Source organism: Chelonia mydas, chromosome 1 (assembly GCF_015237465.2).
Source record: "Chelonia mydas isolate rCheMyd1 chromosome 1, rCheMyd1.pri.v2, whole genome shotgun sequence".
Lineage (NCBI taxonomy): Eukaryota > Metazoa > Chordata > Testudines > Cheloniidae > Chelonia > Chelonia mydas.
Genome location: NC_057849.1, coordinates 262,519,958 through 262,536,331, shown reverse-complemented (window position 1 = coordinate 262,536,331; position 16,374 = coordinate 262,519,958). Strand labels below are relative to the sequence as shown.

General features: G+C 40.3%; 1 protein-coding gene across 4 annotated transcripts in view; it reads left to right on the top strand.

The window, feature by feature from the left end:
* ANO4 (anoctamin 4) overlaps positions 1-16,374 on the top strand; it is a 279,666-nt gene that overhangs the window by 85,355 nt on the left and 177,937 nt on the right. For 3 of the 4 annotated variants that reach the window (XM_043545321.1, XM_043545320.1, XM_037884246.2), the window contains one exon: positions 12,162-12,272. The exons of the other annotated variant lie outside the window; for it this stretch is intronic. In XM_043545321.1, coding sequence (XP_043401256.1) covers positions 12,162-12,272 — 111 coding nt within the window. The remainder of the gene's footprint in view (positions 1-12,161; positions 12,273-16,374) is intronic. 4 annotated transcript variants of the gene reach the window in all.

The following is a 16,374-nucleotide window of genomic DNA, read 5'->3' as shown; positions in this document are numbered from 1 at the left end:
TGGGGGCTTAACTTTAGTTGTGCTAATTGAATGGTCCCTTCTGACCTATCCGTTTTAATTCAACTGTTTTAATTTCTCCCAGTTTATAATGTTAATGTATCATCACTGTTATCCAACCAGTATTTTTTATAAGGCTCATTTCTGCAGTGAACACCCACATGTACATTGGATTTTTCACTTATTTCTAAAATGTGATGATCTTAGCTATTTCTGAAATCACAGGAAGGTTGTTCCATCTGATGAGTTCTGAAACAGCACTTTCCCCCCGCCTTCTCTACTGGTACTTTTGTGAGGTTCAATTACTGTCACTAGAACTTAAATGTACGAAATGCTGTCTTTATTCTTTTGGGAAAGCCAAAGACAAATACTTTTCAAAATGAAACAGTATTGTTCTATCTATTTAAAGATACTATAAATCAGCTTTGTTTAGAAGTCACATTTATTATATCAATTGTGTGTTTTTATAGTATGCATATAATTGACCAGATCCTGAACTCAGTTACATCTAGGGTTTCCACCGCTGAGGAACCAAAAAAAAGGGACATCTGGGATAACCCTGAGCCTGTACAACTGGACAGCAGGCAGTGTTTACTGAGCACCCTTGCAGATTTCCCAGGACAGCTAACTCAAAAAGGAGATGATCCTGGGAAGAGCTGTACAGGTGACAACCCTAATTATATCAGCATAAATCCAGAGTAAGCCTGACTTCACTGGAGTTTTCCTGGTTTTACATCTGTATCACTGAGAACAGAAACAGTCTATAACATAAGTAGGCCCAGAGTCTCCTGTATGATCTCTTCATTTTGTGCTATTCAGGAGGTGCAAAATAGATAGATTACAGCCAGAAATGGCCAGAAAGATTTCTCCTTGCAAAGGGTGATTCCTCACATTTGTAAAGCCAAGAGGGGTAATAGAGCCAGCGCCTATGCCAGCCACTAACCCTACCCGCCACCCTCGGCATAAGGGGTCTGCTGAGGTAGGGGAGGACTAAGTGTGGAAGAATGAGCTCCGTTCTGCTAATTTTCCACCAGTGTAAGATCCCTTAGGAACTTTATGCTAATGGCATAAGTTAAAGTAGCCCCGCAGCTGGTCTAACTAATGCCAGACTCAGGCCAGTGTTGTATCATGAAGCTATAACCAGCTGCTTTATCGTCCTCGTCCTCCCCTGAGCCAAGCAGAGTTCCGAGGCAGGGACGCATTGAGCCCACAGTGTTTACAAGTATCTTAGCTTTATTCACATTAAAATAATTCATCATACATCAAACCTTAAGCAAAATCTGTTGCAATACAAAAGAGAACCCTTAAAGTACTTTTATAAAATAATTAGTATAGTTATTACATTGAAGTTCTTGATCCAGCTGTACACCAAAAGCCAGTTGTGAAACAGTTGTCATTCTTTATAAAAAGACAGAACAATTTGGCTTTGGAATCTTGTTATTCTATTGCAAAATGGTATGTTTATCTTTTCCTATTTAAAATGTAAATAACTTCTTGTATTCATTTGAATCACTTTTGAAATATTGTTAAAATTAACCTGGATTTTTTGTACTTTTTCACCAGTTGTTGATTCTCTGCCATTTCCCCTACAGACAGATGTTATTGAACCTATAGACAGAGAGGATGTTGTGAACTGTAGTAATGTTCCCATAGAAACAAAGAACTTGATTTTCTACTCTGAACCATCATCGACTATAGCCTGTCTTATGCAGTGGTGTTGTAGCTGTGTTGGTCCCAGGCTATTAGAGAGGTGAATGAGGTAATATCTCTTATTGGACCAACTTCTGTTGCGGGAAGGGATAAGCTTTTGAGGAAAAAAAAGCTTGCCTCTCACCAACAGAAGTTGGGTCCAATAAGAGATATTACCTCACCCACCTTGTCTCTCATAGTCTGTAGGATAATTGCTAAAGCACTTATGGTCATCAAGTCCCTAAGTTGTAGTAATAATAATAGGTGGCAGTCTACCAGGTCAAATGCGTTCTAAAGGTCTAGAAACATCACCTCAATTTACAGTATTCATCCAGTTTCTATCTTAATGGAAATATATCATGCTTTAATGTAGTAAGGATAGAATCCTGTGGCTTAAATCTAAGATCTGTAAAAGCTTTTGTTCCAATCTGTATCATTATATACTTATAAATGATATAAAAGTGTGGGAAGTGCTTTCTATAGATATAGAAAGACAGATTCTCTTGCTACATAGGGGAAAAAGCTTTCAAATTATGGAAAAGTACATAACTGTTAGCACCACTGCACAGTTGGGGAAACCCAGCTTGTCATTACAGTTGCTTGAAGTGATATTGAAAAACTTCAGAAACCAGGTGAGCCAAATTCTGAACTCTGTTGTTCCAGTGCTACTCCACAGAAGTCAATGGAGATTGAACTGAGCAGAATTTGGCCTGGCACTTTCTTTATCTTAATCATGCAAACAAACAATTCCCACCCCAAAATAATAAAATGCTAGAAGGCCTGAAATGCATAAAAACAGGTAACTCTGTAAAAAAAAAAAAAAAAAGAAAAAAGGAACAGAATATGATAGCTGTTGTTGCAGTAAATCGGTGTTTGGTTCCTCTCTGGAGAAGTGCACAGCACAGGAATCTTCATGGCTCCTTTCCTCTAGCTCCCAAGAGAAACTAACACCCAGCTACCATGAATAGCAAGCTGTGGTGGGCAGTCAGCTACCTCTGGAGAATGGTAACAGGCCCCACAGGTATTCCATTCAGGTGACCTTGTGCTAGTGCTGGTTACGAATAGCCCATCAAAAATATTGATTTTTGTCTATTTTTTTCCATCATGGAATTAGAAACAAAAACATTTTTGTTTAGAGTTGATTTGAATTGAAATGTTTAGTTTCAGATCGCTCTGATGTAAATCTCCATTGACCTGAGCTCTCATGCAGCAGCAACACCAGAGGGACGATCTGCACTGCATCATGGGAGCTGTAGTTCAGCTGGGGAGCTCAGCATATACAGGGGAGAATGGGAATAGAGGGAGCCAGAACTACTGCTCCCATGAGGCAGCTCAGCTGAATGCAGATCAACGTCAAACTGATCCAAAAATAAACATTTTGATGTTTCCAAATCAAATTTTTTCTAAAATATTTATTCCATGAAAAGTTTCATTATTTCAACTCAAATGTCAAAACACTGGAATTTCACACAGGATGGACAGTCTTCTGCCTCCAGTTACGCCTCTTGGTTCCTGACTTTTGCCGTGTGCGGGGTGGGGTGGGGTGACAAACCCTTCCTCCTGGACCAGTGATACTCAAACCCTAGTGGTTCAGGAGCCATATATAAAGTTGATAACTTTATTGGTTATTAACATAGTAAAAGCACCCTGATTGGTTAATAATTTAGACTGGGTAATAATTAAATCAAACAATGTTTTAATATCATGTGCTGCAAAGAGCCACAGGAGAAACATTAAAGAGCCACTTGCAGCTCGCAAGCCTCAGTCTGAGTATCACTGCCCTGGACAAATTAATCCTAAAGAAACTCTGCAGGGGGAACTGTAGAATTTTTCTCCCATTTGTCTCTTCTTCTGGGTTTTCCTGCACGAGGCCATGATCTGGGCAGGGTGACCAAGAGAAACTGAAATCTTATGACCAATTTAGAGCTGGTCTGTATGAAACCAAATGATCCCCATGTGCTTAAATTTGGGGCTTTATTAACTACAGTCCAACAAAATGCAAATTCTTGTATTTATAAGGGTTACTGTCCACACATATAATGTACTTCAATATGCTTTTTCCTGCAACTCTACTTTCAACGGTTCATTCTTTACTCTCTTTTTACTTACTTGAATGATACAGTACTAGCTATGTTGTCAACGGCTTTTACATGATGGAGCACGTTAGACTATGTTACACTACAGTTTTAACAAACACCTGTGTACATCTCCCCGTTCAAAGCAGCTGCAGAAGCAGCTGTGTTTTAAACAACCTATGCCTGCAGCAGCATTCTCTCACATTCTGCTTCTCCCCAAACATACTAAAGCTCCCCAGACACTGATTAGCTGTCATCCACAGTCACGACTGCCAGCTCAACAAAACGTTACACTGTCTGGCATCATGCAAACAAAATCAAAGTCATTTTAATCTATGGTTTCTGCTTTTGACACGATAGATGAGCCAATATGTTCTCCATCCAAGTTCATAAGGTGTGAATCATTAAAGCCAATCCACCAATTCAGAGACTGTGAGGGTCTGTTTAGGATTAATTCCTTTCAAAAAAATATAATGGCAAAATGTAGGTAAATAAAGTTATTGATTTCATATCTGTACCACTCTTGCTAAAATATCTTGATTTTACACAGCACCTTTACAGTATTAAAGTGATCTACCCAGCTGTATATAATAGGAACTCTTAGAAAGTTTTGCATCCACAGGGATTATTCACCCACTCCTGAAATCTGGTCACCTCTGGTGGAACATAACAACTAGTCTGTGTCAGTAAAACTGTACAACAGGTTTCGGCCATTTTAGGAGGGGATGTAGAGAATAATTTCTCTAACTGAAACTACAAGCGGGCATTTTATTAGGCAAAATATAATTACCCATGTTGGGGTTTCCATTACTCTTGCTAAATGTTGTCCTACTAAAGAGACAGATGCCTCAAAGAGGACCATCTACCATGTAGCGTACCAATCATTCGCTAATCATTATCCATATCAGGTTTGGAGTTCAACCATTACAAAATTACATGCTCAATGCCAAAGTGATAAAGAAAGTCAAACCACTGAACTGATAAAAGTCACTGGGCAGCTACCTCTATGGCAGAATTCTTTAAAGCAATAAACCTTTTCTCTGCAGAAACCTCTTCGGAGGAAACATTTTCTTCATTTGGACTATTTCACTGCAATTTGGGGTGGAAAAGATTATAGTTAGAGAAAGTAGGATAGCTAATCTTCCTGTTGGAAACAATGATCAGAAGCCACGTGGCAAAATTAAGACATATTGTTCTCGAAAACCTGGGTGGTTCAGTGAATTACAAAGATCAGTTCAGTTCTCCTGCATGCATTCAAAAATATTGAGATTTCAGAAATGTCAACACTCACTTTATGGTCCTGTTTATAAAAAATGTTCTCTCTATTTCTAGGCCAGTTTGTGAAAAGTGTGCATATGTTTTTCTGCATGCATGAGCTCAGATGCTCACCTGCAAACCATAATATGCCTATACCCATACACACAAATCTAGAGGTGTGAACATCAGAATTTGTGTGCATACAAAAATGCACAAACTTTTGAAAATCTGGTCCAAAACTGATTATTAAGGTGGGCTTTTGAATTGTGTGACACATCTTCTAAATGTTACTTGTGATAATAGCTTACATGATCTATACAATACGGCCGCAATCCAGCAAAGCACTTAAACAGATGCTTAATTTAAGAGAGTACTCATGCTTACCAGTAGACACCTGTTTAGGTGCTTTGCTGGAGCTGGGCCTAAATGACACTTTGTTTTAACATACTGATCTAATATGTTTTCAGTTTATTTTATGAATACTTTAAAGATTGAGCAAGATGTTTGTAAAATAAAATTTTAATTTAGAGCCAAACCTACATATTAAAATGAAAAATGTTTTAAATCTGATTATTAATTCAGGGTAGAAAAATAGTATATTCAGAACAAATAAATGGAAATACTGTCGTGCTTTTTGAGTCATAGTCACAATGGTGAGAAATGCTATGGCTGCATTTTAAGTGTTAATGTCAAGTTTGTGCTCAGTTACCTCACTTAAATTGAACTAGTGTCAAATTGAACTAAAAACAAATCTTACTTTTATCTTTTAAAACCTTAAAATTTAATTTCATATTTGCTCCACTTCTACTTTTTTGTATTTATTTTATTGTTGCAGAGACAAGACCATTTTCCTACTAACAACCCAGGAAGTATCCCTTATAGTTTCCTGTAGGAGGATCAGACACTGTGGCAGTAATGAGGTAGCAGTTAACTGCTGAAACAAGGTAGAGATGCTAAAGTTAGGCTGGTGATGCTTCAAATAGGGAATGACCTGGGAAAATCTGAGCTAGTTTGGGGTACTGGAGACCAACATCTGTAGCCTGCCAATGATATCTGCCAGCCTGGGGGATTCTCTCTAAGGATATCTGGAGGCAGGGAAAAGATACTCAACAGCTGCCCAGAGAAGTCTGCCGTTGTAGCAGACTGGGAGCAGTACACATGGCCAACTAAAGAGATCTGCTTATTTGCGCCAGAAAAGAACAATGTGTTCTTCCATACATATCAGTTTACCTTAGAACTCCCCCAGACTAGGTGGGAGATGTGGTGTGTGGAGTTCTGTCAAACCAATTTCATTATTAACTCCCAAGCAATGTAAGCCTCCAGTGTCCACTTTCAGTTTCTTTATGCTCCTGGAAGAGAAGAATAAACACATGTTTAATTTGGCCAGTAACTCAGCCATTCCTCCTCTCAAAAACGTTCAGCAGCCCTCCCATGAAAGGGGCTAGGAGAGAGAGACTGCCAAGATTCAGCTTTTTCTTTTTCTTTTTTCTGCAGCATGAAGGATGTGGGAGAAGGATGGCTTTCCATTGATTTCACCTGTAGTTAGCTCTTGGAAGGCTCGGGTGTTGGCCTATGTTGTGAATGTGAAATGAGTACAACCTTACTCTTCAGTTCGTGCTGGTGAATGCAAGATTGTGGTTAACAATATATTAAATCATGGATGATTGACAAAGGATGAGGCCTCCAATTTGGTGTGTATTACAGAAACCCAGCTGGATGATACTCAAGTATCAGGGGGTACTGGATGATACTGTTGATCTGGTTTTCATATAGTCTAGCCAGGTATTAGGGCAGTGTGAACTGAAGGAAGATGAGTGAGGAAGTGAGGTGGCTGTGCTGTTTGCGTACAGACTGAACTGCAGGGAGACTCCTGTACCAAAAATGGATCAAATACAGGGCATGATATCCTGATCCCACTGAAAGAAATAGCAAAATTCCTGTTGACTTGAGTGAGGCCAGAATTTTTCTCAGGATTCCATCTAGTAGGCAAATCCTGACATGGAATTAAAATGGGGATATTTTGAGTGTATTGATTTCCCTGATGTGCTGAAAGTCCCTTCCTGAGCTCAGGAAGTTGTACACCATGGTGGTGATAGTGGTACTGATAATGCTTAGTGACATTAACAAATTTGGATGATGAGTCTTCTGTGTCTACTCATGATTTTCATCCTGACCACGAGATTATGCTAAATGGTCGTTAGTTCAGTCTTGAATGTAATGTTTGTGTTGGAATTAGAGGCTGGGCAACTGGAAATTTTGCTCAGGTTAGGGACTGACCATTGCTTTTGCATGTTCTGATTGGGAAACACCTTTTGTGGAGAGGCAAGGGAGCTGTTTTGATGGTCTACCCTTGCACTTTAACAGAACTGAGGGAAAATATTGGCCCTTGGATGTACCATTCTATTATTGTATGAGCCTTTGATCTCAACCATTGATAAAGTGGTGCTTAGGCAATCTCTTTGCTGGCTTCATCCTCAAAGATCACCTTGGTTTACAGATGACCTGGCACAGAGGGAAGATAACTAGAGCAAAAATCATGGGATAATTTCTTTGCCTTTACTAAAGAATTTGCATAGCCCTGATTAGAGGATTTGTTGTGGCTGGTGGGTGCCTGGTCCAGCCGAGCTGTCTCCACTGGGAGGCTGATTTGTGTTTGTACTGCTGGGGAGAAATTGTGGTGCTTCATTTGAATCATATGTTGTTAATGTGGAGTGAACTGTCTGCATCCATTAAGAAACCAAAGCTAGTGCAGAATGCAGTGGGCCATTTGTCAGAAGGATTGTCTCACTGAGGAGTAGGACACCAGCGCTCAGGCACAGCATCAGTTGCGTATTGGTTTTTGAGCAAGATTAAGGTGATTTAGACCTACAGCACCCTTAAATGGTTTCGAGATAGCTTGTTCAACAGGTTTCAGAGTAGCAGCCGTGTTAGTCTGTATTCGCAAAAAGAAAAGGAGGACTTGTGGCACCTTAGAGACTAACCAATTTATTTGAGCATAAGCTTTCGTGAGCTACAGCTCACTTCATCGGATGCATAAAAGTGTAAAATGCAGTGAGGATGTTTTTATACACACAGACCATGAAAAAATGGGTGTTTATCACTTCAAAAGGTTTTCTCCCCCCACCCCACTCTCCTGCTGGTAATAGCTTATCTAAAGTGGTCACTCTCCTTACAATGTGTATGATAATCAAGGTGGGCCATTTCCAGCACAAATCCAGGGTTTAACAAGAACATCTGAGGAACAGGGGGCGGGGAATGGGGTAGGAAAAAACAAGGGGAAATAGGTTACCTTGCATAATGACTTAGCCACTCCCAGTCTCTTTTCAAGCGTAAGTTAATTGTATCCAATTTGCAAATGAATTCCAATTCAGCAGTCTCTCGCTGGACTCTGGTTTTGAAGTTTTTCTGTTGTAATATCGCAACTTTCATGTCTGTAATCGCGTGACCAGAGAGATTGAAGTGTTGTCCGACTGGTTTATGAATGTTATAATTCTTGACATCTGATTTGTGTCCATTTATTCTTTTACGTAGAGACTGTCCAGTTTGACCAATGTACATGGCAGAGGGGCATTGCTTGCACATGATGGCATATATCACATTGGTAGATGTGCAGGTGAACGAGCCTCTGATAGTGTGGCTGATGTGATTAGGCTCTGTGATGGTGTCCCCTGAATGGATATGTGGGCACAGTTGGCAACGGGCTTTGTTGCAAGGATAGGTTCCTGGGTTAGTGGTTCTGTTGTGTGGTATGTAGTTGCTGGTGAGTATTTGCTTCAGGTTGGGGGGCTGTCTGTAGGCAAGGACTGGCCTGTCTCCCAAGATTTGAGAGAGTGATGGGTCGTCCTTCAGGATAGGTTGTAGATCCTTGATAATGCGTTGGAGAGGTTTTAGTTGGGGGCTGAAGGTGACGGCTAGTGGCGTTCTGTTATTTTCTTTGTTGGGGCTGTCCTGTAGTAGGTGACTTCTGGGTACTCTTCTGGTCCTGTCAATCTGTTTCTTCACTTCAGCAGGAGGGTATTGTAGTTGTAAGAATGCTTGATAGAGATCTTGTAGGTGTTTGTCTCTGTCTGAGGGGTTAGAGCAAATGCGGTTGTATCGTAGAGCTTGGCTGTAGACAATGGAGCGTGTGGTGTGGTCTGGATGAAAGCTGGAGGCATGTAGGTAGGAATAGCGGTCAGTAGGTTTACGGTATAGGGTGGTGGTTATGTGACCATCGTTTATTAGCACCGTAGTGTCCAGGAAGTGGATCTCTTGTGTTGACTGGTCCAGGCTGAGGTTGATGGTGGGATGGAAATTGTTGAAATCATGGTGGAATTCCTCAAGGGCTTCTTTTCCATGGGTCCAGATGATGAAGATATCATCAATATAGCGCAAGTAGAGTAGAGGTATCAGGGGATGAGAGTTGAGGAAGCATTGTTCTAAGTCAGCCATAAAAATGTTGGCATACTGTGGGGCCATACGGGTACCCATAGCAGTGCCGCTGATTTGAAGGTATACATTGTCTCCAAATGTGAAATAGTTATGAGTGAGGACAAAGTCACAAAGTTCAGCCACCAGGTTTGCCGTGACATTATCGGGGATAGTGTTCCTGACGGCTTGTAGTCCATCTTTGTGTGGAATGTTGGTGTAGAGGGCTTCTGCATCCATAGTGGCCAGGATGGTATTTTCAGGAAGATCACCGATGGATTGTAGTTTCCTTAGGAAGTCAGTGGTGTCTCGAAGATAGCTGAGAGTGCTGGTAGCGTAGGGCCTTTTGAAACCTTTTGAAGTGATAAACACCCATTTTTTCATGGTCTGTGTGTATAAAAACATCCTCACTGCATTTTCCACTTTTATGCACCAGATGAAGTGAGCTGTAGCTCATGAAAGCTTATGCTCAAATAAATTGGTTAGTCTCTAAGGTGCCACAAGTACTCCTGTTCAACAGAGTGCCTCTCTCTTCCCATGTTAGGCTGCCATAGTTGTGATCAGCAGAAGTACTCCAGCTAGAACTCTCTTGGTTTTGAAGGGATAAGAGGCTGCTGACTAGGTGTTCTCTGTAAGAGTCCCTGGGCCTTGGAACTTACTTCTTTCTGCCCTTGTTGGGTGTGCTGCAGAGCTCATCTATTTTCTTGATCTTTTGGGAGTGACAATTGAGATGTGAGGAGGGTAGGTGTCTGAGGAAGATGGAGTATTTTAGATTTGTCGGTTAATTCTAGCTAAGGGGTGAGGCTAGGCTACTGGTTTTGAGGATATTAACAAGGAATACATATTTAAAATTTGTCAAATGTGAGGGTTTTTTACCTGTTACACCAACTGAAATAAATCAGTGACAAACAAACCACTTAAGTCAATCCTTATTTCTTTACTCCCCATCCCAGTTGTCTACAAATCTCAATCAGGGACTGCAATACCTTTCCCTGGCCTGTAGGTCATCCACTCTCATTTCTGGGGCAGAGCTTAGTCCCTAGCCTTGTAGGCCACCTGCAGATTTCCCAAGGTTGCTATGATTTGAAATATCAGCTGTCTCACTTTAGAAACTCTTTGTTCTTGTCAATAAATGTTGTCTCCTACTACCGCAATGACAGATTACCTTACAGACTCTACAAGGGAAACTGCCTCTGATGTAAGTAGTGGAGTCTTCTCTCTGGAACAAAGAAATAAACTAGAGCATATATGGAGGTAGTTTAAAAGTATAATCTTTTTCCTGTTGAATAAAAAGACCAAGTTAATTCACTTTGATTCTCATATTTCCAAAGAGTGAGGTAACAGAGTATGGCACTCTTTAAAATCGGGCTGGATAACTTGGTCAACAGGAATCATGTTTGTTGCTATGCAAACTAAAATAATGATGGGATAATCAAATCTCATGCTTCATGGTGAAAAAAAGACTGCTGCACAGGTCAGGAAGGAATTTCTCCACCATTTTCAGAACCAGTGCACAATTGACTTGATGCATGGCAAAGTATGAGGGGAAGGAAATCATCATAATCAGAAGCATGACTAATTAGCACTGATGGAAGCAGGGGATTGGGCGTAATGGTCTGATGCAGTATAACAACCTATGTATTCCTAAATCCTATAAGTGATATTTTGCTGATCATTGTAATCCCATGGGATATGTGTTGTGCTTACTCAAGGAGTCACTTGTACTTATCACAAGTGCTGTAACTCTTTGTTGCTCTCCTTTGAAAATATGTTATATGTCCAATAGCCATGTCTCAAGTCTTAACCTGAGCTAAAATAGTCTGCAGACCAAAGCCTATATGCACAGTGCATTATCAAACCTCCAGAATAATTTTGCCTTCCTCTTGGAACACAGCTGTGTTACTGTACATGGGAGGGTCAGTTTTTCCAATTGTCTAATTTGCACATGCAAAAGAGCATTTTGGCTTGCAAAATGGATACATTATGTCTGTTACATGTGCAACTAGATTTGAAAAATTGACTGCTTGCATTTCATAATTCTGCAACACTTTATAGACTGGCACTTGCCTGTGCCAGTCTATAAAGTGTTGCAGAATTATGAAATGCACTATAATTCACACCATGGCAGCCACAAAACATCAAGGTGTGAATCATTCAAACCTCTTCAAAATGCACAGCAGTATTGCAGCACTTCAGGGGCTGGACTGCAACACCTCGACAAGTAAGCGGTCTTGTGCTGTTATCTGAGTGATGTACTGTCCTTGCTCTTTCCTTGCTGATTTCTATCATAGGCTGTTTGCTGTCTTGAGACTTTATTTGGCTTGGTGGGTTTTTTTTTATTTGCTTGTTTTATTTTTGCTTATTTATTGTAGTGGCATGGAGATGTCCATATGCCTCTCCCCTTTGTTTTAACATAGTGGAGTTTGTCTTGTGGTTGTTGTGGTGAGAGGAACCCACTGTACAGGATGGTGAAGGAATTCAGCAGTGATGTCAGTAGGTAGTTGACATAAGAGGATTTTGTTGATGCTCTGTGTTGTCTTAACTCAGTGGAGGAACAACCAATAGATTCTGGGTTATCTAACAATACCTGTCTGGTCTGTAGGAAAATTGACTTGGGGGGGGGGGGGGGGAAATTAGCTAGCTTTAATTATTGTGGCAGCTGCCTCTCAGCAAAGCCCCTTGCTGGATTTTCTGCTGCACTGTCACAAACTCCATCAATCTCTTCGATTTCTTCAGAAGGAACAGAGGACTTGCAAAGTAACCAGTTGGAAACGCAAATTTCGATAAAGCCAGATGTCCAGAAGAGAGATGTGGACTTTTCAGAAATTCTTAATGCAATACAAGAAAGTAAGTTACTACTTGGTTCTAAAATCGGTTATATTGTACAAGAGCTGACTGAAATGAATCAAAATAATGTAATACTTGAAGGAATGGTTAAACTGGAGAACTGAATGATGTGAATAAATTGGAAACTTATGAGAGGGTTCAGTGGATAATTTAATTTCAACAGTAGTGAAAACTATTGTGGCCAAGAATCAAGACTCAGGGCCCAGTGTCCCTGTTGCTTTATTAACTCCCTTATCACCCTTATTCAAGGTTTTATTTTAAACTAGTTGCCTTCTCTGATTTTCTGTTGAGAAAAACAGCTCCTTAAATCTTCAAATGCTACAACATATACAAGTATGTATTAAAAAACCTGTGTTCCTCTTTAGTTTGGTCAGAAATGCTAGGTATCATGCATCTGATCTTCCATTCAAGTGACTGCATCATAAATTCTTGGGGAGTCCTGAGTGCAGCATAGTTGCAGTAAGACGGTTAGTTGTTTGATTAAAATCAATATCTTCTTGCTTACCCTTTCTATGCTATAGATTTGTACTGAAGTCTACGTGCTTTCTAAACTGAAGGAGCATTTTCCATGAGGATCCTTGAATGTAGAACTTGCTTCCTATCCTCTTTGTCCATTGCAGCCCCAATATGTTGATTATCAAGACACACTGTAAACAGAATTTCTTTTTGTATGTGTGTTTCGGGAGGGGTGGGTAGAAGAATGCAGTGACTTGATGAAAGTGGTGGTTAATTTGCAGGCTGATTTCTGTGGGAAGGATTAGAATGTGAGGGCATGTCTGTCTTGATTGATTGTGTGTACAGTATCTTAATTTTTTGTACCAGTGCCTGGATTGAAGGCTCTCTTCAGTTATGAATATGAATAACTAAATAGCACAAAGCTGCAGTGTTTGTGTTGCAAACATTTCTGGGAAATGCTTAACCACTTTCTTCCACTGCACCTGCTTTGTCAAATAAATATTTTAAAAGTCACAACAGCTTTCTACTAATATTAGATTTTGCAAAACTTTTTTTTCTTAAAACAAATTGGATTTTGGGACTAGACATATTAATAGAGTCCCTTTCAAAGCATCATTTATTTTGAGGCTGCCTTTCCCCATGTTCCCTAGGTAATGTGTCACACAATAAGACTCTTTTATTAGGTTATGTGCTTATACTGGGCAATCCAAAGTGTCACTGAATAGTGTGTGCAGGTTATCCAGAAAACCTATTAAAACATATTTAAAACTGCTGTAAAAGATCCCCACTTCCTAAAGAAAAGAGATGTTGGTTTGGTAGGGGCTTTAATAACAAAATATTTGTAAATAATGACTGCATCTAACCTGCATTCAGTAGTTAGTCATCACTAGCGTATGCCTAGTTCATCAGTTCCAATAGTTTAAAGAAGAATGGACATGAGCATAAGATCTAAGTGTGAACTTTGTTATAAATAGGAATTTCAGTGCCCATGCAGAAAGGGATCAGATTGACAGCCCTGGAGATTGAGGTCCTTTATTTATCCATAGAGCAGATGCAGCCACCATTGGCAATGTATGCTCCATGCACCTCACCACTGTGTCTTAATTCTCCTTTGGAGAGACCACATTTCATTTCAGAGCCAGAGTAGTTCATTCTCCAGGCCTACAATTCTTGGTGTGGCCACCTGCTTGCAGTGCAGTCCAATTTGCAAAGGTGGGCTACACATCTGAGGATTTTCTTGCTAACAGCAGTCAGGTGTGAATAGCAAATAATTAGGATATAGTCAGGGCCAAATTTACACCTTACGCACACCTAAGCACAGCATCTTCAGGGTCCATTTCCCTCCCCGCCCCCGCCTACAGCTGGCCTATGTGTTTTCCGTGAAAATGAAATGAAAAGAAAAATATTTTAAAAAATTAAATATTTATTCAATGCAATAACAAAAAACACATGTAATTAAAACAATCACGTAGGTAGCAGGTAGGTGCTACTTTACTTCACATGCACATAGAATCATAGGATTTCATCTAGTCCAGTCCCCTGCACTCATGACAGGACTAAGTATTATCATGTTTTTTCCTTGATTTCTGCTCAGTGAACATTCTAATGATATCCTCGCAATCCACACCTTTTAAAAGTTCTCCTACAATAGTTAGAAGAGTCCAAAGTTCTGACCCTTGGGAGCACCGGCTTCAGCCCTGTGGGGGGCGCTGGGGCTCAAGGCTTTAGCTATGAGGGGAGTGCTGGTTTCAGCCCCAGCACTTCCCCTGTAGCTAAAGCCCAGAGCCCCAGTGAGCCCCACTCCTGCTGAAACCTGGAGTGGAGTCGTGGGGAGCCCCAGGCCCTGGTGCTTTCCCCTCCCTCCCCCAGGCAAAAGCTGGGAACAGAGCCTTGGGGCTGAAGCCCTGACCCCTGGTGCTCCCGAGGGTCAGAAGCCCTGACCCCACCCCTGCCCGGAGTCCTGACTCACCCCCATCCCCCAGTGGCTGAAGTCCAAAGGTCTAATTCTAAGTTACAGACATTTCAGAAGAAAGAACGAAGAGTACTTGTGGCACCTTAGAGACTAACAAATTTATTTGAGCATAAGCTTCTGTGGGCTAAAGCCTACTTCATCATTGCATGCAGTAGAAAATACAGTAGGAAGATATGTCAGAAGTGCTTCCCCAGACACTGTACAAAAACATACAACAAGTTGGTGGGAATGTGATAAGAGAAATTTGGCAAAGTTAATAAACGTGGCTTATAAGGAAGGAAACAAACAATATTAAAAACTGGAGTAATGGGGCTTTACAAAATAGAATACTCTTTACTGTGCAAGAAAATAGTTTCAATGGTTTAAAATTTCTTAGGCCTACTTAGCTACAGTGGGTGGAAATCAGGCTTGGTTTAAATCAATTAATTTATCATTAATTTCAGCGTGGTCATGATTTCATCCCCCGCACCCCCCTTGGCTTTGTGTCTGTTTATAAAGGTTTCTTAAGGCTTTGCTGCTGTTTATAAAAGTTACATCGTCCAATTAGAGAACGGAAACCATAACGTCTGAGAAACCTGTCCCATTGCACAGACCAAATACCAGAATCTGACTAGTGAATACACCTAAGCACTTCTGAATAGTTCGCAGAAACATATGGGCCCAACGATATTTGTAAACAAAATATAGGAAATAATGGACAAATTCATAACCTCATGACTGGATTGTGGGTGATTCATAAACATAAATAAGGGCCAAAAAAATCAGGAGAAATTATTTGCAACTAGTAATTTTGCCAGTCCTGATACAGACACACGACGATAGTCAGGAAAAGTGCTTCTGATATATCTGTTAAAGTGAGCATCAGCGTAGGTAATACAATTGAAGCTCTTTTGGCTTGGAAAGCTATTTGGGGAACTCTGCGTAAAGGCCCTGCAGGCTGTTTGTGTCTTATGTATCAAAAGTCTAAGATCCTTGGGTTATGCTTTTAAAAATTAGCTCAAAAATCTATTTGTATCAAGTAGAACTGGTTTCAAAATAAGTATTTTCAGGAAAAAAAAGTGTGAAATGAAATTTTTTGGAGGGAGGATTTTGAAAGTGTTTGACTTTTTTTTTCTAAAAAATTCCAAAACAGATCAATTTTCTGTTTTTGATTAAAAATGGAAATTTTCAAAAGGAATGAAAATTATCTACAAAAACATTATCTACAAGGCCACTTTTGTTAGTGTCAAGATTGATAATACAGGTTAAAAGAGAATGAAAATCATGAAACACCATTCATTACCATGGTTCTCTTTAGTCCTGCAATATCTCATACAGGAAGATATCTGACTCTTAATTATTTCTGATTCTTAATATTTACCATTTGGTGTTTGTTGATGGGATCCCCAAGCATCACACCAGTGGGTACAGCTGTTCTTGCAATAGATAAGATACAATAGGTAAGAACGGCCATATTGGGTCAGACCAATCCTCCATCTAGCCCAGTATCCTGTCTTCCGACAATGGCCAATGCCAGGTGTATCAGAGGGAATGAGCAGAACAGGTAATCATCAAGTGATCCACCCCCTGTTGCCCATTCCCAGCTTCTGGCAAACAGAGGCTAGAGACACCATCCCTGCCTATCCTGGCTAATAACCATTGATGGACCTATCCTCCATGAACTTATCTAGTTTT